Genomic DNA, 24917 nt, shown 5'->3' with positions numbered 1-24917 from the left:
TATATTCCTTACTATTAAAACTTACACTGTCCTCCCTACATACTGACACCATCTCACACAAATCCAAAGCAAATTGCCTGTTATGGGAAATAATATGTGAAATCTCCACTCCATCACTGCACTCAACCAATTGTAACAAAAATCCTCAGTCTCACATCCCAACCCAACAGCACTTCTAGTAAGTGAGCAACACTTTACATCATCTTGCCATTGAATACATTAATTACTCTCATTTATAATTAGCTTAATTATTCACTAAAATATAGAAATTAGTGATTCACTAAATCAGTTACTCACTCCATGTAGCTTAATGCAGTTTGCAAATTAATGAAATGATATCACATTAATTACCATATTCATACAAACCCAAATTTACAACATTTTATACATATTCAATTTGTTGTCAAACTTAATTAACACATTCATACAAATTATGACAAAACGAGCCATTCAGCTCAGCTAGTCCATTTGGTCTTTATCCTCACCCTGTGTAAATTATTCCAATGTGCCTATTCTCTTCCATTGCTCTTATTCCTTCAAGTACCTACATAACTGATGCTGAAAGGATTCCATAACCCCTCTTGATCACTAATCATTGTTGTATTCCACACTCTGTGGCCAGTGTAAAAATGGTACGATCAGTGAATGAGCCAACCAGTGCATGGCTACGAAGCCACAACATATTTAATTTCTCTAGAGATGTAATTGCCTCAGATCACAGCTAGTTCAGAGAGCTGCTGATCACCCTGATAGCCAGTAGCTGTCCTGCCCCTTCAGTGCTACCAGAAACAGTAGTCACAATAAATAGTCAGGTCTCTTCCCTCTACCCTCCCTTAGGCTGGAACAATACTCTGCCTGTGATCTACTCAGACATTCTTAAGGTTTTAACACAATATTCCTGCTTGTTTATTCAATGGCTTTAGTCATGATAGGAGACAGTGAGGACTGCAGATGCTGGAGACCAGAGTTGAAAAATGTGGTGCTGGAAAAACACAGCAGGCCAGGCAGCTTTAGTCATGATAGCCAATGTTTTGTAAATTACTGTATTACCTTACCATTGCTAAGGATCAATGCAAATAGACCTCAACTCCCTCTGCATCTGCACACTTTTTAGAACTATGATATTAAGTTTATATTGTCTCGCCCTGCTGTACTGGATTCTACCTTCTATTTGTCTAGCTGACTCGCTAATATGTGAATTTATGCAGTCATCATAAAGTTCTGAGATTTTACTTTATATTCCAATAACCAATTATATATTGTGTTAAAAACCAGTGGTTGCAGGACCCACTCTTTGTGGATCATGACATCATTCTTCAATCTGAAACACAGACAATAATTTATCAGGACTATGTTTTATTTTGTCCTCAACCCAAAATTTATCCAAGCTGACAATGACCTCCCCATTTAAACTGTACCCCAGTTTAGGTAGCCATCTTTTTTGTGAAATTTTATCAAAAGGTCTGATAAAATATCCATCAACATTCTCTGTAACTTCATGAAGCAAGATCAACCATACAGGCCAAATCACAATGTGCCTTTTATAAATTTCTGTCGGTTATAGTCAGAGATCTATAGCACAGAGAAAGGCCCTTCGGTCTATTGAGTCCAATCCCACTTTCCAGCATCTGCTCCAGGGCCTTTTATGTTTTGGCCTTGCAAATGCATGTCTAAATGCTTTTTACAAGTTATGAGTGTTTCTGCCTCTACCATGACCTACAAGCAGACAGTTCCAGATTCCCAATGCTCTCTGGGTGAAAAGAATGTTTCTGACATTTCCTCAAAACCTCCTGGCCCTTAACATAGATCAATGCCCCTGTCATTGATCTCTCCGGTAAAGGGAAACATTTCTTCCTTTCTATGTTCTTCTGTTTTACGCATCTCAATTACGTTCCTCCTCCGCTTCTGATGCTCCAAGGGAAACAGACCCAGTCTATCCAATCCCTCTTCAGAACTGAAACTTTCCAGCCCAGACTACATCCTGATAAATCTCCTCTCCAGCGCTCTCACATCCACCCTATAATGTGGATTCCAGAACTGCACACAGTGTTCTAGCTGTAAATGATATAACTTTTTTATACAGTTCCAGCATTACCTCCCTGCTCTTAAACTCTATATGTCAGCTAATAAAAGCAAGTATTCCATATGCCTTCTCGACCACTTTACCTGTCCTACCACCTTAAAGAACTAGTGGACTTGCATATCAAGATCCCTCTGATCCTTGGGGATTCCCAGGGTCTGACTGTCCATCATGTATTCCTTTGCCATGTTTGTCCTATCTGACTACATTACCTCACATTAATCCAGATTGAGTTCCATTTACCGCTGATCATCTGACGAGACTGTCTATATCCTCCTTTAAGTCTATCCTTGTCATTATTTCCCATTTGACCAATTTTCATATTATCTGTGAACCTACTGATCAACTCTTCTACATTCAAGACTAAGTCATTTTTGTATACCATAAATACCAAGTACCTCACTTGATCCCTGTGGAACTCTACTAGACACATGTTTCCAGTCACAAAAACACAGCTCACCCACACGCTCTGCTTCCTGCCCGTCAGTCAATTAGCCAAATATCCTTAGACTCCATGGGCTCTTACCTTTGCTATCAGTCTCCCAGGTGGGATCCTTTCAAGAACCTTCCCTCTTCGAAACATTCAATCAAGTTGATCTGACATGACCTCCCATTAAAACCATGCTGGCTGTTCTTGATTAATCTTTGCCTCTCCAAGTGTAGATTAATCTGTCTCCCTGCATTGCTTCCAATAGATTCCCCACCACTGAGCCCACCAACCACTTAGACTGACAGGCCTGTAGTTTCTTGGTTTATCCTTTGTTCTGTTCCTTTCTCTGAATTAATGCAAATCTCTTTAAATGTTTGTTTATATTTTCCTGGACTATTGATTCTAAAGGAATTAAAGATCCTGATGGAAAATGTTAACATGGGTGAGCAAAAGATGGAAGTGTGTCAGCCTTAAACTGGTCAGCTCTTACTGAGGCAGGACCAATGGTCAAGGGGTTAAATCAGCTCCAGAAGGTGAGTTTGCACTCTGGATGGCTTAAATCAAGGCATCCACACTCATCAACTTGGTTTGCAGGTTTAACTGTGGCCGACTGTGAATCCCAGGGCACAGTAAACCCAGAAGTTGTGATAAGGTGGAGACAGCCTCAGGAAGGTACTAAATATCTTCACAACAATATTTGTTGGTTTTCATGGGGACGTTTGTTCCTCCTGACATCAAGCTCCTGTCCCCTCAATTGATCCAACCCAAAGATGTTAGGAAATATGCCTATACATAAAGGGTGGAGGAAGTTTGGAGTTCTCTTCCACAAATGGCAGCTGATACTAAATCGGTTGTTAGTTTTAAATTTGTATGAAGGGATACGGGCCACAGATCAGCCATGATCTCACTGAATGGTGGAAAAGGCTAGAAAGGCTGAATGGCCTTGTCCACTTCTTATGTAACCCTGCTTATCCTGGAATTATGATCACATTGCAAATGTATTTATTTGTTCTCATGATAGATTCTGTTTATTTTATCTTAAGCCATGCAAGGGCTGTAAATATGTACTTTGCGGGAACACAGCAACGGCTGAGAAAATTAATTGAAAATTCAGACCTTTGTTTTCAAAGAAGGTCAGAAATAAAATAATACAGTTTTAACACAAGACATTCATGACAGCCCTAACTGTGAAATTACCTTAAACAGCAAACAGAGTGCAACAAATATATCATTATTGAAATATCCAATTCACTCTGTTCAGTGATAGCAATGAATGCATATAATTCATACATATTGGTTATACCTACTCTTAAAGCACTTGTTATGAAATACAATCACATTCATTACTTAAATTTCACAACTTAGTAATGTGGAATTAATACCCTGGTAATGGTAGTCATGGCAATTCCAAAACCAGTAATAACAAAAATTTTGCACAAAGCTACAAAGCAGTCAATAATGAAATGCTATGATACATAAATAACAAGTTATTAAACCACAGGGATATATACTATTGCTGAATTGTGAAAGTAGTTCAAAGTGCTTTAAGAGTCTTGATGGGTCTGATGGATTCAGATGTCAGTGAATGGCATTCATCCAGATTGGATGTATTATGCGATTTCCTCACATGGTTGACATATTGAGAGCACTTACCTCATAAACCTGAAAAAAAGTTTGTGTCAGCATGGGAGGAAGAACAAAGCAATACTTGTTACCCTGAGCATGTATTTCATTAATCCAAATGAAGTTTGGTTCTTTGGTTATGAGATTTAACTGTCTACTATAATTTTGATTGAAAAACATTTGCCCATTAATAATCATTTCTCTGAACTATAACCATATTTTTAAAAATATGATACTTTTCCTTTACTAAATTACTTAGTTACTAGTGAAAGTTTTGGAAGCACAATTGGATTTCACGTTGACTTGATATTCACACTGCATTACAGCCCCATTTGTTAAATCTGGATTACTGATACTTAAATTATGTCATCTGACTTCAACACCAAGGACTTTCATAGACCAATACAGTTCTAAAAATGAAAAACCATTGACTTAAATGGTCACAGTGATCAGATAAACACACAGTTTAGGCAAAATTCATGAAGTCAATGTGAAATAGACAAAATAATCTGAACTGAAATTAATATTTTGGGAAAGATGTGGTTCACCAACTAGGCATGAAAAGGTCACCATCGCCTATGTGGACAAAATTTTGCAGATGGAATATAGTGAGAGAAAATGTGAAGTTATGTGCCATGACAAGAACAGAGGAGCTGAATATTTTTTAAATGGAGAAGGACTATAGAAAACCAAAGGTAAGAGACATTTGGGATTACACATACATAAATCACAAAAGTTAGCATACAAGTTTGGAGGGTAATAGAGAAGGCAAATAGAATACAAGCCATTACTTCAAAAGGAACGGTGCATAAAATTAGGGAGGCATTGCCAAAATTGTACAAGGCAGTAATCAGATGACAGCAGGAATTCTAGGAACAATTTTGGGTCTCTTAGCTAAGGGAAGATACATGAGCAGAGGGGCCAGGCAAGGTTCCTGGATATGGAGGGGTTGGCTTATGAGGAGAGGTTGAATAAGTTGGGTCTGTGCTCACTGCATTTAAAAACATGAGAGGCACGGTGGCACAGTGGTTAGCACTGCCAGGGACCCGGGTTCAATTCCCGCCTCAGGCGACTGGCTGTGTGGAGTTTGCGCGTTCTCCCCATGTCTGCGCGGGTTTCCTCCGGGTGCTCCGGTTTCTTCCCACGGTCCGGGGATGTGCAGGCCGGGTGAATTGGCCGTGCTGGATTGCCCGTAGTGTTAGGTAAGGGGTAAATGTAGGGGTATGGGTGGGTTGCGCTTCGGCGGGTCGGTGTGGACTTATTGGGCCGAGGGGCCTGTTTCCACACTGTAAGTAATCTAATCTAATCTAATCTAATCTATTTTGATTAATACCTGTATGATAAGTTTCACATATTGGAGATGAAAGATGTCATGCGCAATTATCAAGCTGAAAAAAAATGAACTCAGGCATTGATGTCAACAAACTAGCCAGTATTTCACAGAACTGCATTTGGTACAGCAGTGGAAATGGATTTGTGTTTGCAGAATTTGAGAAAGTGCTTTTTCTCTCTCTGCCTTTCAAAGAACACAGCCCTAGTAAAACACAAATTGGAAAGGAACTGCTGGTAATGGAGAACTTAGAGATCTACAATATTCATGGATAATGTTGATTCAAGACACTGCTAATCATCTGTGCTCTCAGGTTAAAACCTCATACCTCAAGGGAACCAAAGACCTTAAATTATATTTTGATTTATCTTTCTTTTGTACTGGATATTATCCCTCTAACTCTATACCTGTATGTATGTATACTAGACGCAGTCTGTTATTTTACTTGGGGTTAGTTCGATAATAAGCCTGTTATTTCCTTCATTCAAGAAAAACTTGGAATTGGCTTTCTAAAAACTTCATTTAGGGGGTGAAGGTGTTGCTGGTTAGGTCAGCATTTACTGCCAATCCCTAATTGCTCAGAGGGCAGTTAAAAGTCAAACACATCGCTGTGATTCCAGGCCAGACCAGGTAAGGAAGGCAATTTCCTTCCCTAAAGGACATTAGTGAACCAGATGAGTCTTTCTGACAATCAACAATGGATTCAAGATCATCAGTAGATGCTTAATTTAGGACTTTTATTACATTTACATCCCATCATCTGCTGTGGTGGGATTCGGGTCCCCAGAACATTACGTGGGCATCTGGACTAAAATCCAGTGATAATACCACCAGGCCATTGCCTCCTTACCATTACAGTAAATATCAAAGAACTGCATGTTTATTAAAGAGAGTTCTAGCCTTGTTCTACAAAATCATAGGGCTATGTTTTAACCAGAAATAAGCCAAGGATTATTTTAATTGAGTTTCTTTCCATGAGGTTGAGTGAGTATTCCTGAGCGATCATCCCAAACTCACTCCATTAACTACCCACCATATTTTGATGCTATTCTGATTCTCTACTTTGCCATAGGCAGAAGTACTCATTGCTGCTGGGATATTCTGGGATACCTGTTATCAAATCTCACAGGCTGTCACACAGTCAGTCAGTCAGTCAGTCACTGGCAGTCTGGAGCTGCCCAGCACATATGGAGACATTCACTTCAGAGGTGGCAGTCAAGGGGAGATTGGCACACTACCATGCATAGGCACCTGGATCTCTTGGTAGATAGCATGGAGAGGAGTGATGTGTTCTTCCCTCAGGACCAGCAGAGGATGCCATGACAACAGACCATGCCAATCCAGTCAATGGTACCATCAGGATCAGTGCAGTCTCCAGAGTTATGAAAAAACAGGGGAAGCATAGGAAGAAGGTTGATGACTTCCTCCGCTCTGCCAGGGAAAATCACACTACCTCTATGTGTTACCTCCCACTCATTTGACCTCTGCTCTACACCCATTTCCCACCAAGGCTCGTGTGCTACCGCTGTTAAAAGCAACACATGGGCGGCACAGCGGCTCAATGGTTAGCACTGCTGCCTCACAGTGCCAGGGACTAGGGTTCATTTCCTGCCTCAGGCAACTGTCTGTGTGGAGTTTGCACATTCTCCTCATGTCTGCGTGGATTTCCTCCGGGTGCTCCGGTTTCCTCCTACAATCCAAAGATGTACAGGTCAGGTGAATTGGCCATGCTAAATTACCCATAGTGTTAGGTGTATTAGTCAGGGGTAAATACAGAGTAGGGGCATGGGTCTGGTTGGGTTACTCTTCGGAGGGTCAGTGTGGACGTTTGGGCTGAAAAGCCTGTTTCCATACTGTAGGGAATCTAATCTAATCTAATCTTCCCTCTCTCGTTTTCACTCATTCCAAACCACCCAATATTAAACTTGCATGGCCTCTGCTCTAGCCCACTCACTCAAGACACCTCATCACCTTACTTGAAGCACACGCAATTACAATGGTAAATGCAAAGCTGGCACATGGTGCTGGTATAAAGCAAAATGTCTCCCTCCCCCCCAACACCTCCCCCCCATTGACAGATAACTGCTGAAAACCATGCCAGGCTACCTGGCTTTGTGTCCATATGAAACAGCAAGGCAAGATGGAAGTCCTGTGAGCATCGAAGGGAGAAAATGCAAATAGGAAAGACAAGGGAGGAATACTTTGAACACTGAGGTAGGCATTAAGTGAGTTAGCTAAAAGAGAGGGTTAGCAGCCCTGAGGTCCTGTCTGGTCCATTTTGTGTCTGTCCCAGCATGCACAGCATCTTTGCGGCAGCATTCCAATGAGAGATGTTGGTGAACTCCAGAGGGCAGCATCGAAGTGCAGCAACATGTTGCAAGTGGTTTGGAAATGTGCCATCATGATGCGTGGAAACGGGTACATATCAAATACCAAGGTCTGTGGACATAAGATGTGTGCAATCAGTACCCATGAAGTGTGTCTTGGTGGTGCCTGGTGTCCAAGAGAGATCTGGGGTTGGCAGGTACTTGTATGTCAGGAATTCTTGGTGTCTAATTTTTATCTGGCAGGTGGGCAAAAGGAGACTGCGTACAAATGAGTTAAACCAATGAAGTTAACCAATAATGATGGTGACAATAAGCGAATATCCATGTTAGTGAACTTCTTATTGCACACTACTGAGAATCTTGTCTTAAGATCCAGGTCTCAGTTGGAAATTGCAACGTTTTTGGTCTTAATGAAAAGAAAGCCCTTTTGGATAACATGCCTGAATTCCTTTTCCAAATTTCTCACCATGTCATTCAAGCACTGGGAATATTGTGTGTCATTGTCAACTAGGAAGACTGAAAAGTAAGGAGCCAATTCTACCCTGGCTCACCTGATCATAACAAAAAAAAGGAAACTATGATTTGAAGGACATTTCTAATTTGATGGAGATCAGCAACTTAATTTGTGTGCAGTTCAGAGATGTTGCTTCTAAATTAAGGAAATCTCAAACTAATCACATTTCTGCAAAGGTTCAAATCTTAGTTGTAAGGCAAATGCTAGCATCTATTGGAAGGTTACGAGGGATTGCATGAAATGTTAACTTAATTTGCTTTTTCAAAAGCATAAGCAGAGGCAAGGTTCTGAGTCTGTGCCCAGACATACTGGAACTTTTGGCATATTAGAAAAGCAGATATATCAAAACATGTCAAAGTTCATTGAGTTAAATGAATGACAGAAAATCAGAAGATGTCTGCTATAGGTATTTACTTAATGCTCTGATACCTGCTGCATTTGTTTGTTCCATTAATTAGATGTAAATGCAAGAAGATCTCCCATATGAGGGCCAGTTATGTTCTCAGTTGTAAGGCCTTGCAGGAATTACTGGCAAGAGCAGTAGTATAAAGCTGACAAAACTTGGTAAGGATGGTCTACTCTGCAATAAATTTTATTGAAGATACTTTGGTTTCTCACGCTCCTTGGAAAATTAGGTAACCCCCAATTTCCACAAACCCATCATTAGAAGCAGCGACAGCACCCATCATTTAAACAAGTAGCAATTAGATTGGAAAAGAAAAAAAAAGGGAAGGGTTTCAAATGTTGGTGGCAACTCAATTTGTGTTTCTGTATGATGATTTAGAAATCCACACCAAAATTTGATGTGTGCACTTAATGACATGATCAGTTCAAATCACTCTCCCAATTGCCTGGAAAATCTGACATTTGGAAATGCTTAAGTGAACTAAGACCAAAATTTATGCATATGGGATTCATTTCAATAATGTAAAACAGAAAAGGTCAATTTTATTATTAAAATGAAATTATATGGGCAAACATAGGTATCTTTCAAAATATTGTTTGAAGCTATTTGATATGGCATCGATATTATAATCATGCATCTCAGTCACATTCCACATTAAGGGTACCTTTTAACATTATGGTGTTAGTGGAGACCATGAGAGGAGTAAGAAACTGAGCAGCATAGAGGGAATTTCTAGAGTTCTGACGGGCTAAATATAAACACTTCGCTGCATGCCTTTAAAGATGTAGTTGACAGTATAAAACATGAATGTTTAAAAGTAATAACCTTAATAAATTATTGTTAACTCTTACTGACATCACAATTCTAGTCTGGAGTGGTATAGCAATACTGAGTAGTTGTTTAATCAGATCTGCAACTTTATTTAAGTGAATGAATTAAGAAGTTTCATTCACGTGTCATTTTCATCAAAATGTGACAGATGTGTTCTAAACTAAAGATTTTTCTTTCTTCTCAAGCATGCAACAGTAAATTAAGAATTATGTTTTCTTAGTATCACTCATATAGAGTGGAATATAATGTCATCGCCCAGGCACTGATTAAGTTCACAGCAGTAGGCCTCACAAATGTTATTTCTGCCTGGCTATCAACTGAGGCCTTTAAAAGCATCAACTAGTTGTTGGCATTAATCCAGTGGTGATTGGGTGACTTCTCATGCAGAGGGAGGTAAAACAAACTCCCCATCCTACATCAGTGGATTGAGACTCAGCAACAACCCTAGCCCTCAGACAGGACATTTAAACAACAATCACTGCCTCCCTAGCCTTTGCTTGGCTGACAGCTGTTGGCATTCAGGACCTAGACCCATAGAAAAGGTACAGCACAGAAGGCCCATTAAGCCCATCTTGTCCATGCTGACCCAAAGATACCCAGATGCCCTCTCTAATCATGGTGTCGGTTCTTGGTTCCTTGGGAAGACCCAGGCTGTCCAATTAAGTGCCTGAGAGGGATAACATTTGGCAGGTTTTCTTAAAAGAGATAAGTCAAGGCTCTCCAACAGGTAGAGGAGACCCTGTCACCTCCATTAAATCCAGATTGCGGTTGTTCCTGAGGAAGAATCAATGTCCAGAAGGATGAGCTAACATTATGTGCCATTTTTCACTTTTGTTTGTAAAACCTGCAGTATTTTACTTTACGGTGATTCTCTTTTTCGTTTTACATACTCTGTCTTGATATGGTTTAAACTTGTTTTTTTTAGGCTGCAGGGTGTTATTACAGATTTTACTCACATTTGTTTAATAATCAAATCAATATACAAAATGTTGTTTCATGTATTATCAATTATACATTTCACCCTGTAAAATGTTCATGTAGAAAGTAGAGCTTAAAGATATTACTTCTTTATGTGCTCTTACATAAACATTGACAACAATTGAATTTTTTTTGGAAGATGCTGATATATCTTTTGGGACATCAAGACACAATTTTAATAGACTGCAGCAGGACATCTGTTTTCATACCACAGCTGTGCACAATAGCCTGAGAAAATGGTTAATGTTTTGATATGAATGACATCAGCTTAGAGACTGGAACCAATTTACTAGCTCCTGAAGCTCAGTGTTACCCAGTTCCATAAAATAATTCAGCATGAGCATTTTCTAAAATGTCCAGCTCCGGTGGCAGGTTATTATCCAAAATGAATGGGTTTTACACATGGCTGTACTTGGTGACACAAACAGCAGAGGGTACACTTTCTGTGTATGAGCAGTCAATCTAGACAGGTGTCAAATGTATCACATTTGACCTTCACGTAAAGAGAAATGCACGAACTTACCCAGCTTTTTTTCTTCTTCTTTTTGGCATCAGCATCTTTACCACTCCCTATGCTGGAATGGCTTGTTATGCTGTTGAGACTGGAGATACTGTCTGATGAATTCTGCCTTTTTATACGCAATTCTGTTAAAAGATGATGATATATTGGAAGCACGTTACAGCTATCTGTTGACGAAGTAGATGCTTTTCAAGGGAAATTTCGAATATTTCTCATTTATCCCATAGTTAACATTTGTTCTTTTACCAAAATCTTAGAAAGATATGTTAAACCAAAATCTCAATCAATCTTTTCTGAGATCATTCAATGTAATAAGATAATTGACACACAAATTCACATTTCAGCTGGTGAGTTAAGTTTCAGAAATATTTTGGCATTTAGTCCAGTTAACATAGCTCAAGTTAAGCCATAAAATGCTAGACTGTAATTAAAGTTACTGTTGTGTAGGGTTTTGCATTAACAAAGATACACAGTTTGTAAGCAATATTTTCTGTTGTTATGATGCGTGGCAACGTGTTTAAGCATAGCGGGAGGATTTGTTTAGTTTCTGATTTCCAATTGAATTATAGACCACACACTAAGGACTGAACTTTCTAGCCCAGGTCTGCCATGAGCCAGAGTGAAATTTCTCACATGTCCTTTCACTTTTCACTTCATTAATTTACATGGTCACATGGTCAGAGAATTGCTCATTACTGGTGAGACTGATGGAGTCACACACCTTTGTTACCATATTTTAGATTATAAGTTGTGCACCACTTCAGATATTGCAAGACAGGAATTACCTCTTGAAGTGAGGTCCTTTGAGTCTGCAAACATTTTAAATGAAAGACAAGCTAGCTCTCCACTTCAAGGACAGGAATCTGGTGGTGAAGAGAAGGTCAATTCTTTGCACTGCTGACTGTCATGCCAACAGACACAGCCGGCCTAGACAGTGGCATAAGACAGAGTTGTGACCTGTAGTAATACCACAAGATGATCAATGATCACCTGCAACCCGCCCAAGGTAAGTGCCACAGTCCTTTGTACTACCTCATACTCACAACCAGCACTTATTACGTCTAACTCAGCACATGCATCTTACCAAGGCTGAGGGACTACAATCATCAGTATTGCACGCACCATGTCCACTGAAGGGCTCACACCCACCTCCGTGTCCAGTTACTAATTGTACTGGCCCTCTGCACTTCCTACCCCCTCACTGTCACTGTGTCTCCTGTTCACGCATGACCACTAACTGCTCTTGCATTCACTCCCATTATACTTAATTTCTTTGTCTCACTGCAGGGTAAAAACTGCACCTCTTGGTCTGATGTCTCAACAGCTTTCTGAATGACCTACTTGTAATTTACTTACTCCTTTCATGATCTGCAAGGCTGACTGTGGCCAACACCCCAGGGCTTGAATAGGACAAACTCACTGATTGAGATGGTACATTCCCAACTTACAAATCCCTTTAACCCACTAAGGCTCCTGTTATGGATCACACTAACAGCGTCCCCCCCCCAACCAATAAATATACAAAGGGGATGGCCTAGACCCTAACTTTTTCTTATCAAAAGGCAAACGTAAGGTACTGTGTTCCAGATGTAATCTGATTGGTAACACTACTTGGTTTTAAGCAAAACACACTTTATTCTTGTTCTACAGTTAAAATACAAACAAATGAAATAAGAATTGGTCCAGGTTAATTTTATTGAAAAACTTAACAGAATAACAGATTGTTTAACTCCTAAACAAGAACTGTTCCAATACAGTAATAAACACACCCTTAGCAAAGGCAAATTCAGTAAAATAGATTGCCGCACATGCTTAGTTTCTCCAGTCCAGGAGGGAAGAGCATCAAGAGAAAATTCTAGCAGAGATCGAGAACCCAAGCTTTTAGGTGCACAGCAACTTCAAAACCCCAACTGCTATTCAAAGCTAAACTAAAATTCTGTAGGAGCTCGACCCCACACATTCATGCTACTTCTATTTTTCCAATGGAAGAAAACCCAAGGCCTCACAAGCTGCTTACTTTATTGGCTTGGAACAGACTGATTGCCATCTCTCTCTCAATCTCTCTTCATTAAAAAAAAATGACAAAAAGCACCTCTTAAAGCTATAGTATCATCACAATCCCTTTTGACTTTTACACTTGGCCATTTGCTTGCAGCTCTTGCAAAGTGTTTGCCGAATAAGCTGCTGGCACATGCTGCAGCTCTGAATCTGAGATAGCATCGTCCTATACAGGGACAAGTTGATTCCTGTCTGTGTTGCTAGATTCACTGTTCAATGCTCTGTATTGTCACAAGCTGCCTTCCTCACCATTTGTGCGAACAAGTTATGTTAAATAGCACAGGGTGGCAGACAGTAACTCACTGCTCAACACCTTGTGCACGAAGAAAGCACTATTACCCAGAAAAAGAAAAGAGAGAGACTGGCAGCTTCCCAGAAGTACACAAGGCAGAGAGTGCGAAAATGCTGTGTATCATATCAGCACAAAAAAAAACCTGTGCAGACACACCAGGTGCGTATGCAAAGGGACCTGGCATGAAATATGTGAGTTATCAGTGTCAGCTCCAGAGTAAAATGCTGAAGGGTCTGACCGAGTGCTGCGAGTCCAATAACAGACATAATGATGCTGGTAGTGGTTCTCTGATGCGAAATGGTGTGGATGAGTGGTTGAGGAGAATGGCCGTCTATAGGAACATTGAGCAGATGAAACAGTTGCATGATGACTGGGACAGCAATTCAGTAAGCTGCAGCTGCCTGCTAGCCACTCAGTTTTACATGTCAGGTTTTGCATCATTTACTTTCTCAGGGGAGGTGTTTTGGAAGTGGGCTATAACAAGGTTGAGGTGGGGTTTTAATGAGATGCAAATACACAGAATCAACTTAGGTATTGTTGAAGAGTAAATTGCAAAGTTGCCATTTATGGCTCAGGAAAATATGTCTTAATTTTCACATTAAGAATCTGATTTCTCTCCCTACGTTGAGACCTTACTTGCCATTACTCTCACCACACCAGGAAGGAGAAAACTTTGCCCAGAGGATCTGTTATAGCAGGAATAACAAAAGCAGGGAAGCATATGATAACTCTCAATATTAACATCCCAACAACAGGCAATGTGGGCAGTGGAATTTACAGCTTTAAAAATGGTTTCCTCAACACTTCACAGAATTTTACTTCTGAAGGCAGGGACCAACATTGGACAATATTCAGGTGTCAAAAGTATGCAGGAGGATGACAGGAATTCCACCTCATTTGTACCAATGGCAACTGATGAATTTGCTGCTGCCAAACTTGCTAACTGAGAGGAATGGGCAAGTGTGCAGCCCCACCTATAATGCTGCCACTGCTGAAGTGTGCAAAAGCCTTAAAGCCTTCATGAGAAAGGCTAAAGAAACTACTAAACCTATAAAAGTATAAATCCATTGAAAGCCCGCTGATCTAGTTGCTGGGGCCATCGCGACTGCATGCAGCTGATAGCCTCCCTGTAATGATTGTAATGAGGTCGGCCAGGTAGACCTCTCAGAATATGAGTTCCCTGATTGGCGCTTTCTGACACTCTGACGGCTGGCTCTGAGGGAGCTGGAGAAGTGACAAGGACTTTCCATGGGTAGATAAAGGGAGACTTAGTAATGGGATATTGGCCTGTGTGGAGTTATTTCACTCTGCATCCAGGGGAGCGCAAGGGAGTGGCTCCGGGGCTCAGTTCACCAATGTTGAAATACTGAAGACCAAATTAAATGGATCATTTTATTACTTAAATTTGCTTCCTGCTGGATCATCAAACAGTATTTTCTAAACCTACAACCTCTACCATCAAGGACCAAAACAGCAGATGTATGGTAAAACCACTGAAAGCACATTCCACTGTAAACCATACATTACCTTGACCTGGGACTCTCGCTAACTTTTCATTGGCATTGGGTCAAAATCCTACAACTCCCTCCCTAACACCATTAAGGGTGCAACTACACAGAAAGGATGGCAGCAGTTCAAGATGGCAGCTCATTACCATCAGCAACATAAAGATGGGCAATAAATACTGGCTCAGACAGCTTAGCAGTAATTAGTGGCTTTAGATTTGTCTTGCTTTTTTGTAAACAGGATATATTTGACCTATGTTTGACATTCCAGGGTAGAACCCAGTGATGTAGCTGTATTGAACAGCTTAGTAAGAAACAAGGCTACCTTAGGGGCTGAAATCTTGCATACAATCACCAGCACATTGTCAGTATCCAGCAACTTAAGCTGTTTCTTGATATCAGGTGAATTTGATCCAACTGGCTGAAGACTGACAACTGTGATGCTGAGGAACCTGGGAGGAAGCTGTGATTTATCATTGGCATTTCTGGCTAAAAGATACTTGCACCTTTTCCACTGACATGCTGGTTACTCCCATCACTGCGGGCATTTGTGAAGTTCCCTCCTGCATTGAGTTGTTTAGTTGACCACCACAATTCAAAAGTAGATGTTGCAGGACTAGAGAATTTAGATCTGATCCATTGGTTGTGTGATCACTTAGCTCTGACTATTGCATGTTGCCTACACTGCTTAGGATACAGTAGTCTTGTGATGTAGCTGTACCAGGTTGATACTTCATTTTCAGGAATGCCTGATGCTGTTCCTTGCGTACTCTATTGCATTCATCATTGAACATGTCAACATGGTCTTTGTTCCTAATCCTTCCACACCTTATTTCCTCTGTGTCATGTTGTTAAATTTGATCATATCGCTGGAGACTTCATCAAGACACTTCATTCACTAGAAATGGTATAATCCTTTTGACTCAGTCATATCTCTTCACTACAGTTAAGAGCGCTATTTACTCACTTTTTAAATCACTTGCAATATAAGACTCAATTTTGAATTTTTTTAAATTGTTTTGCCTCACCTCTGGTAGCATGCTGGAAAAGCTGCTTTGTGTCCTGTTGCCTCAACATTCCTTTTGTGAAACTACACCTGGACCCAGGACACAGACAATGATCTTATTGGATTTTATAAAGATTTACCTTTACATTTCAATATTCCTTTTGTTTTTAAGTTTTAAACCAGCATAAAACTTGTTCTTTTTTTGGTGCATGCAAATGACTTTAGCTACATGGAGAAATGGTTTTATCAATCATTTTCCTACCCCCACCCAAAATGTGGCAACTTGTGCACACTCTGACCAAATTCCATATGCCTATTTCTTTCATTCCACCATAACAATTATACTACCTTTATCTTCCTTTAGTCCTCAGAATTATAAGCCATGTCTCCTATCATGTTAATAAGCCCAAGAGAAAAAGCCATTTTGAGTACATCCTACTAGTTCCAATTACTGAGAAAATATTCTTAAGTTCTATTTTTAAAGTCCTCCCTTCTGAAAAGATATCTTTTCCCTCTTGCATAGTCTTGAATCTTTATCAATAGCCTTCTGAAAATCTTTGACGAGTTGCTACACTCCAGGGGCAAATATATCATTTTCACTGCATTTCTCCTATCCAGCACTTCTGTTCGCCAAATTCCTTATGGGGTTTGTCAAGCACAGTCCTTCTTTATGAACTCAATCTTGATCATTTCTAGTCACCTTTACTTCCTCTAGATATGTAGTAATTTCATCCTTAATTAAAGAGGGAAAATATTCACCATACACATTAAGCCAACTGGACTACAATTATGAGAGTTTGTCCAGTCATAATTAACAACAGTTTTTCTACAGTGAATATAGCCTATTTTAGAAAGACAGAAGGAGAAAGAAGAATAAAAAGTAAGGAAGCATGGGAATTAGAACACTTTGCTAGCTAAGGGTTAGTGACTGAAGGGAAGCTATTGTCCAGTTCTTGTACTAACAGATTAAAGCTTACCTTTGGGTGTCAAGTCTGGATTGTTCAATGCTCCCTGTATAACAGCTTGTGCTTCTGCATTCTTTTTATGCAACATATCAATTGTTTCTTTGAGATCAAATAACTCCGAATCCTGTTTGAAGTTAAACAAAAGAAAAAGGAAGAACTTTACAGAAACATCACAGTGCTGAACCTGAAAATAGTATCAGTAAACAACACCACCTTATATAAAAAATAGTGTGCAATATTTAATCTTTGATAAATTGACTGCAACCTTTCTATTCAACAGACACAGCACCATGCAGAACATCAGTGGAAAGAATCCAATTACTGTACAGGGTATGGGAATAATTTAATTAAAGAAAAGTTATGATTAACTGAGATTGAAATGTTTTTGCTTAAATCTGTAGTGAGAAAGAAACACTGAAATCGCTTGCCGAGTTTTGCAACAGTATTATAGAGACTTTGCTCAAAATCAGTTTTAACCGTCAGTCCTTATTACTGAAATTTAAATATTAATTAGATTTTGATCAAAAAAAATGAAAGGATCTTTGCTGCAGATATGCTTGTGTGAAGCCTGTGTATTGTCTAAGTGTTGCACAATGCAGGAAGGTACACGTCTTCCAATGCCCTCAGTGGGAACGTCCTTAAAGCAGCTCTGAATTATTGGTTTCAACGTGGTTCAGTCTGTGTCCAGGTCAAGTAGGAGCCATCTGCTTCATTGTTTCTCTTTTCTTTTTCCATAAAACCTTTGCATGAGCTTATAAATAGAAGACAAGGTGTGTTCAACCAAAACATTGTGTTTCTTTGCTTGAGAAAAAAATGCAAATGCAACTTTTGTTTTCTTAAAATAGAAGGAAAGATAGTCTCAGCAGCAATATTAATATTACTGTTCAAAAACTACAGATGGCTGACTGCAAATAATAAACTGTCATTCACCAATCAATTCAACCATTTTGAGATGTAACCTTTTTGGTTCATAAAATGCAATTGCCATTTTGTACAACAAATAGACCATTCTGTATCAATGTTGCACCAGCCATTTCCTGTTCTTGAGTGATGGGTTACAGCAAAATATGTTTTTTTTAATCTGTTAGCTTAACAACAAGACAGTTTATGCCATTTTTGCTTGTTAAAGCTTTTATCAGATTGAAGAAACCCAAGTTGGTATATTAGAATATCTGCCTGGACCATGTTTCCTATTGATAGTTATACCAGTATTCAGAAGCAATCTCGGTTGCTACATTACTTGGAGGTGTTCATCTGTCCACCACTGAAATACAGTGCAGTGCTCAATTGTACTTTTCTAGATTTTCATGGTAATGTCAGAAACTGTCTTCCTGCTTTTCATTTATAAATACCACGTTGACACAGCATCCAAAATATCATTATGGCGATGAATGTTCTGTATTATTTACCCTATTACAGCAGAAAAACCTGCTGTGCACCATCTGCCAAAATGATAGAACAGATGGTAATGCTCCACCGAGTTTCTTTCTCTTTCTCAGTATACTCCCACACACGAGTACTTAGGAACTGAGATCATAATCTGCCTCAACAATGTAAAACTTTACAATCTATGTAGATGGAATGATCTGATGTAGTCTTAGTTTAAACAGTAGTGATTATTGGCTATGGTTTCACAGCACTCTACTTAGACATTAATGTCATCAACCCGGTATTTTGTCAATAAACCTAAGATTGGGTTTTAGAGGCAACCAAGTTTGATTCTCACAGACCTTCTGCTCTGCTGTCAAAGCGAGGCTCTGTAAACGAGATGTCATGTTCGTCAAACTTTGTTCAAATGCTGCCACAAGATGAGCCTAAAAATTAGGAGGAGAGAAACAACCAAAGAAAACAACTTTTTAATTTATCTTTTTCTGAAACACATTCTAAAATGTTCAAAAACATTTTCCACAGTTAGTTTTGCTTTCAAAATTAAATTTGTTCCAGCTCCACTCAACTGAATTCCTTGACATATAGTTAACAAATTGTCACAGGTATACCTTGGGCACTCAGTGTACAGTGCACCTGATAACTTGTTGAGTAACCCTTTCTTTGATAATTTTTTTTAGATCAATAAAAAAATTGTGACTGAAATACATCGAACTTTCATTTCAAAAAGTTAATAAATGGTAAAAGAAAGCATAACGATGTTGTTAAGGACTTCACGGATGATATAATTTTGGAGCTAACAATTGGTAAAGAAGGGATTATATGGTGCAAGGGATGATCATGATGCTGTAAGTGTGGATATGTTCAAAATAAATACAATAAATCAAACTGAAGCCTTGATAAAGTGCAGAACAGAAGCACTCTGATTCAATTCTCGCCCTGTTATAATGATTTGCTGATCTTAGGCGAGATACCACTGGTCACAATGGACTTTGGCTTCCTCAGATCAGTGAGCAGAAAGTTTACCTGCAAATGGTCTGGATTATGAATGAGAACAGGCAGGTCCTTCATGGGCAAAGAGATGGACAATGCTCCCACATGGAGTTGAAAAATGGTAATTTCAGCAAGGGGCCAATTGTATCATCAGGTTGTGAATGCAGCCCAGCAGCACCAGGGACACATAGTTGATGTGAAAAGCAAGGTCTCGTTAGCATCCCACTTGCTGATCAAAAATGTCCAGTAGTCAGCATTCATGAACCAATTATTCCAGCTGGGAAGTTGGACACCAAAAGTTAATTCTTCACTCTGTCAACTGTTTTGAGATTAACTTTCACTTCATGGAATTAAATTCCAATACAGATTCCAAATATTAAAATGAAACAGTGAAGAAGTGCAAAGAGGAGGGGCTTATGTGTTGTCCTTGTGGCTGGTTTTGCAACCATGAGAACCATTTTTCAGTCAATAAAATTGCCCAGGATAAAGTATTGGAATTACAGGCACAGAGTAAGCATAGTGGGTATTAAGAAAACAAAAATATTTAAAGTAGGTTTCACTGCAATGCAACAAGAGTAATACATTGGCTGAAAGGCATTTAGTGCCCATTGGAGTGGATGTTTTAAAGGAAGTAACATAGGATATAAGAACCTGTTAATTAGTTATTAACTTTAGGGTGTAAGTTTGCTCACTGAGCTGTAGGTTTGATATCCAGATGTTTCATTACCTGGCTAGGTAACATCATCAGTGGCGACCTCCAAGTGAGGCGAAGCTGTTGTCTCCTGCTTTCTATATATGTTTGTCTTGGATGGGGTTTCTGGGATTTGCGGTGATGTCGTCTCCTGTTCATTTTCTGAGGGGTTTGTTATTAACTATTCTTCCATGGTACCTTGCCCCACCATTAACAGGGAACCTAGCCTGGACCCTAGTGGTCTGTTTTTCTATGGATACTGTTACTGGGCATTATGATGATATTGGCCAAAATCAGAATCTAGAATACCCTGAATACTCGTTATAGTGTACTGCTCTACGGCTTTAGTAATTATCACATTACTTTTGACAGAAATGCAACAACAGATGTGGGTTATTAAATAGAACATTGCTGTGAAGAAAGTACAAAGAAACAACTTACATTTGTAGATAGTTGTGATGTAAGTGCAGAAACCTTGTCATGTGAAGACTCCAGTTCCCTACGCAGTTTGCGAATATGCTGCAACAAATATTTCCACACTGACTCCAAGTTGTTTATAAGATTGCAAACACCAAATGAAAGACAGATTTTATTTCAATATGTCTCGTCAAGCAAACACTTTTGATATACTGATTCCTCTTACCAGTAAAAGATCTTGGCAGAGCCAAAAATTGATATAAATTGCTACTTTACATTAATGTGCACAAGGAGGAGTAAAGAATGTGTCCATTTGATGGTGAACAAATATTTAAATGAACATGCTAATGAACAAAATCTCCATTACCTATTACATTGCACAGAAACAAATCAATAAATCACTGGATGCTCCTACCTCTCCTTGGGCCTTGTCTTCACTCTGCAGGAACGGAAAATAAAACATTATATTCAAACTCTCAAATTAATGATGGGGGAAGGCTTCTAAATGTTGATATGTTCCATCTAAATACAGCTGATGTTGGAAGGGAGCACGCAAGCTCTGAATGTATTTTATGGCTCAGGAAATTAAAAGCAACAGCAAGCTGCAGTCAATATTCAATGTATTGACACAGTAAATGTCAGTACACAAAATCAAGCAAGACTGGCTTAGTTTATTGAAGTGCAGGAAAGATACTTCTTTTCTGAAAAGGCCATAACTCTTATCTCTACACTGCAGTCTCTATATTGACATTTTGCAGTGATTATTTTGTTGCATTATGCACACAAATATGAGACAATCTGGGACTTTTTAAACAGGCAGTTCTCAGACTGATAATAACATGGAGTCAGAGATAATCATATTCCTTGCAGAATTCATGTCCATTTAATGTTCATCTCAATATAAATTTCAAAACGAGGAAATGTCTGACAAAGTAGCTTCTTTGTGATAATCAATTTGTATTCAAATTGCATTTATTTCCTCTAACATACCAACACAACAGTTTTCAAGAAGCAGTGTTATACTCTCCACAATGTTTGCTGAGGTTGTCACATGACAACCAAATGGCCAAGGCAATTACTCATAGCTGTGTAGGAGGTTAGCAATAGAGGCATGATGGGTATTAACCATTCTCCTCCAAACACAGTATCTCACTACTATAAATCACAATAGCTGCCAGTGGGGGATTTAAAGATGAGAGAAAGTGACTACATTTACTGCAATTTTCAGACTAAGGAATTACATTCTTCTCCCCCAAATTTCAGGTGCTGGCATTAGATTTCTGCTATTCTATTATGAAGAACTCCCATATGCCTTTTGATCTTTTCCAATAGTTGAAAAAAATGCTGCAAGCCTAAGATTGCTTGCCTTAGAGCAGAGTGGGTTGGGGGGGGGAATGGATTGAGACCTTGAAAAAGGAAATAGAAAAAAAAACTTTACATTCACAGGAGCATTGATGACCAGAAGACAAATGAATTGCAAAAATTTCAGGAGAGTTAGGCAGGTTTATTAATGTGGAGAAGTCTTCTTAAAACAGCAAATTGGTGCAATCTAGAATTCACAGCCTGAAAGGATGATGAAAGCAAATAAAATAATAACTTTCAACAGAGAATAGGATATACATGAGGAATTTTGAAAGGTTATGTGGAAAGAGTAGGGCAGTGAGATGAATTGGATAGCTATATTAAGTACCAACATGATCCAATGAGTGAGCTTTTTCATCGATCTGGCAGGGGTTTCACCCATTGGTTACAGACCTGGTGGGGATCCCTGTCAATACTGTGGAGGAGACCCAATAGAAGTCACAATTAGGCACCATCCACCATGGAAGACAAACACGCAGCATTTCCTGAAATTAAGTGGGCCTACTCAGCTATTTTCTCACCATAGAGAAGACTTAAATCCAACCTAATGGGTCAACTGGCCTCTAGACTCATTCATTTTCTCATCACAGAAAATAGCAAATCCACGAAGTATTGCAATGTTCTCTGTACCGCACACATTGCAGAGCTGCTAAGAACATGTTCCTCTGTTAAGAGACAGTGGATTGATTCAGAATGTAGATTTTACAGAAACAGAATCCATAAAACTATTCTACTCTTCAGCATACTGCAGAATATTTCAAATCGAATATTGATACATGAACAAAATAAATGCAATTTTATTTTATATTTTCAGAATTGCATTGAATCATCAACTCATTCCTGTGAATATTTCTTGTTAAATATGGATACAATTAAAGTCAGAGATTTAATGGCACTCATAAAACTTAATTCTCAATTTTAAAAAAAGCAACAGGTTAACAAGACTTACTGTGGAATGAACAGATGATGTTGTGGAGGAGAGTGAAAGCACTGAGCCATGAACTGCAAAATAGTTTTTCATATGCGATTATTGTACCAAAATATATTTACATCACAAAATAGAAACATAACATGTCCCTATTCCTGATTTATAATAAAGCACATTGTAATACTAAAATACAGTTACACTTCTTAAAGACGATTTTTTAAAAATTGAATCGGTGTTTGCAACCATCACTTATGTCATAAAGTCTACCCTGGTCCAGTGTTACTTTTCTTTGCTAATGTTTTCTGCCCATTTCTTTGTGGTACACCACCTCACCACCTCACCAAGTCTCCAGGCTGAGAAAAAGTCTAATGTCCACTTCTCTGTCACGTCTTGCTTGAGTAAAGTTGCAGTTTGGAGAAGCACAATGGATATTAATATTTCTAGCTCTTCCCTTTCCAAAAGGGAAAACTGGCCCAGTGAACAAATCTGGCTGGAGTGAGTCAGACACAGGAACATTTTCCTCAGTTCCCTTTTGTGATTGGACACTGAATGACTAACAAAGACAGACTCAAAGACACTGCTGGTTGGGTAACATCTGAGAGGCTGTGCAACTCCTGTTTAATCCCCAAGCCATCATTAACTTCTGGTGAGCTCAGACATAAATAGTGATAATGGACTGATTAACGAGACTAACTGACCTGTCACTGCAAGTGGACAGATTTCCTGTATGGGGTCTTTTTCACCTTAATCACAGAATATTTTCCTACAACTGAGGCACTCATGTGCAGGAGAAAGTGAGGACTGCAGATGCTGGAGAAGTCAGTGCTGAAAAGGGTGGCACTGGAAAAGGCACAGCAGGTCAGGCAGCAACCAAGGAGCAGGAAAGTTGATGTTTCCCTTTTTGGCACTGATGTACAGCCTGATTAAGGGGGTCGAACAACTAAAATGGTTTGATTAAATTCTACCCTTTTAAAAAGTGAATCTGAAATGCAAGAAGAGGACTTGGGAAAACCTTATTTGTGCAGAATTGTTATACACTCTCAAATAGAGAGTTAATGAGCAGCAATAAGTCAGCGGAATTAATTTGGGATTAATGTAGTTAAGAGATGGTGCTCCAAATGATCTCCAAATTTTGATTACTGGTGAAAGCTATGCCTGTTATGTAGCAAACATGACATCCAATTGAACAGAATATGAATTCTCCAACAATATGTTTGTGAAAAAAAATCAATATTTTTGCCATCATTGGCTAAACAACAGAAGAATTCTCTGCTCTTCCCTGATCCAAGTTGAAGGATTTTTTACATCTACCTGACTACAAGGGCCTCTGTTTAATAACTCTGTCAGTTGGCTCAGTTGGTTGGACAGCTGGTTTATGATGCAGAGTGACACTAATAGTATGGGTTTAATTGCTGCACTGGCTGAGGTTACCATAAAGGACTCTCCTCCTTAACCACTCGCCTGGCTAAAGTGTGATGGACCTCAGGTTAAACCACCTCTAGTTAGGTCTCTCTCTCTCATGAAACAGCAGCTCTATTGTCTGGTCAGACTCTGACACCTTTACCTTTTAAAAAACAGATCTTTGAGAGTACAGCATCCTCTCAGAATGAGGTAGAGAATTCTTACTTGACGTATACTGGCAGTTCATGTTGTTTGAGGATGGTAAAAACACTTTTCTAAGTCCTAGAGTCCATTGTGCAAATAATGGGACACAGGTCCCACAAAACTGTGGCACGAACATTCAGGTCTTCATGGCCAGAGACACTAAGCATTTGTGTTAAAGGCTGTATTTCAGAGACACTTCACTGAAGCCTTCCTGCTTGGTTCTGTCATGGTTACAGACATCAATCAGATGTGTACGTTTGCAATGATCAGTGAGCTTGATATAAATGGGCATGATAGCATCCTCAATATTTTATGCCATTTCTACAAAACCACAGCGAATAAATGGTTAAATAATTCTGCAAGACCAGTTATCTGAATACGTTGCAGACTTCCAACTCAGCTACATTTCAAAAGGTGCGAGCTTTGCATTCCCAATCAAATTTACATGTGGACCCCTCACAGTCAGTACATAAACAGGAACACATTCAGTTCTCCAAAGCTTGTGTTGCTATTCTGATTGGGTCTGACACACAGATGTACATACTCAAGGGAAACAATTTTCATTTTATCAAAATATCAGTAAAACCTGTACAGCAATGGAAATCCTGAAAATTAAAATCTTTGCAGTTGGCTCTTTACAAAGTTCTGGAAGTTTAACCTTGCACCACTG

The 24917-nt window shown here is 39.2% G+C and overlaps 1 protein-coding gene across 8 annotated transcripts in view; it reads right to left on the bottom strand.

The window, feature by feature from the left end:
* Positions 1–24917, bottom strand: part of LOC140467146 (neuron navigator 1-like) — a 641282-nt gene that overhangs the window by 53949 nt on the left and 562416 nt on the right. For all 8 annotated transcript variants that reach the window (XM_072563228.1, XM_072563227.1, XM_072563230.1 and 5 more), the window contains 6 exons: positions 22664–22716; positions 20768–20791; positions 20377–20454; positions 18596–18679; positions 16878–16989; positions 11043–11164 (listed from right to left, as the gene is read on the bottom strand). In XM_072563228.1, the coding sequence (XP_072419329.1) occupies positions 11043–11164; positions 16878–16989; positions 18596–18679; positions 20377–20454; positions 20768–20791; positions 22664–22716 (473 nt within the window). The remainder of the gene's footprint in view (positions 1–11042; positions 11165–16877; positions 16990–18595; positions 18680–20376; positions 20455–20767; positions 20792–22663; positions 22717–24917) is intronic.

This window comes from Chiloscyllium punctatum, chromosome 45 (genome assembly GCF_047496795.1).
Source record: "Chiloscyllium punctatum isolate Juve2018m chromosome 45, sChiPun1.3, whole genome shotgun sequence".
NCBI classification, from domain to species: Eukaryota; Metazoa; Chordata; class Chondrichthyes; order Orectolobiformes; family Hemiscylliidae; genus Chiloscyllium; species Chiloscyllium punctatum.
The sequence above is the reverse complement of the archived record's forward strand: the minus strand, read 5'-3'. Positions and strand labels throughout refer to the sequence as shown.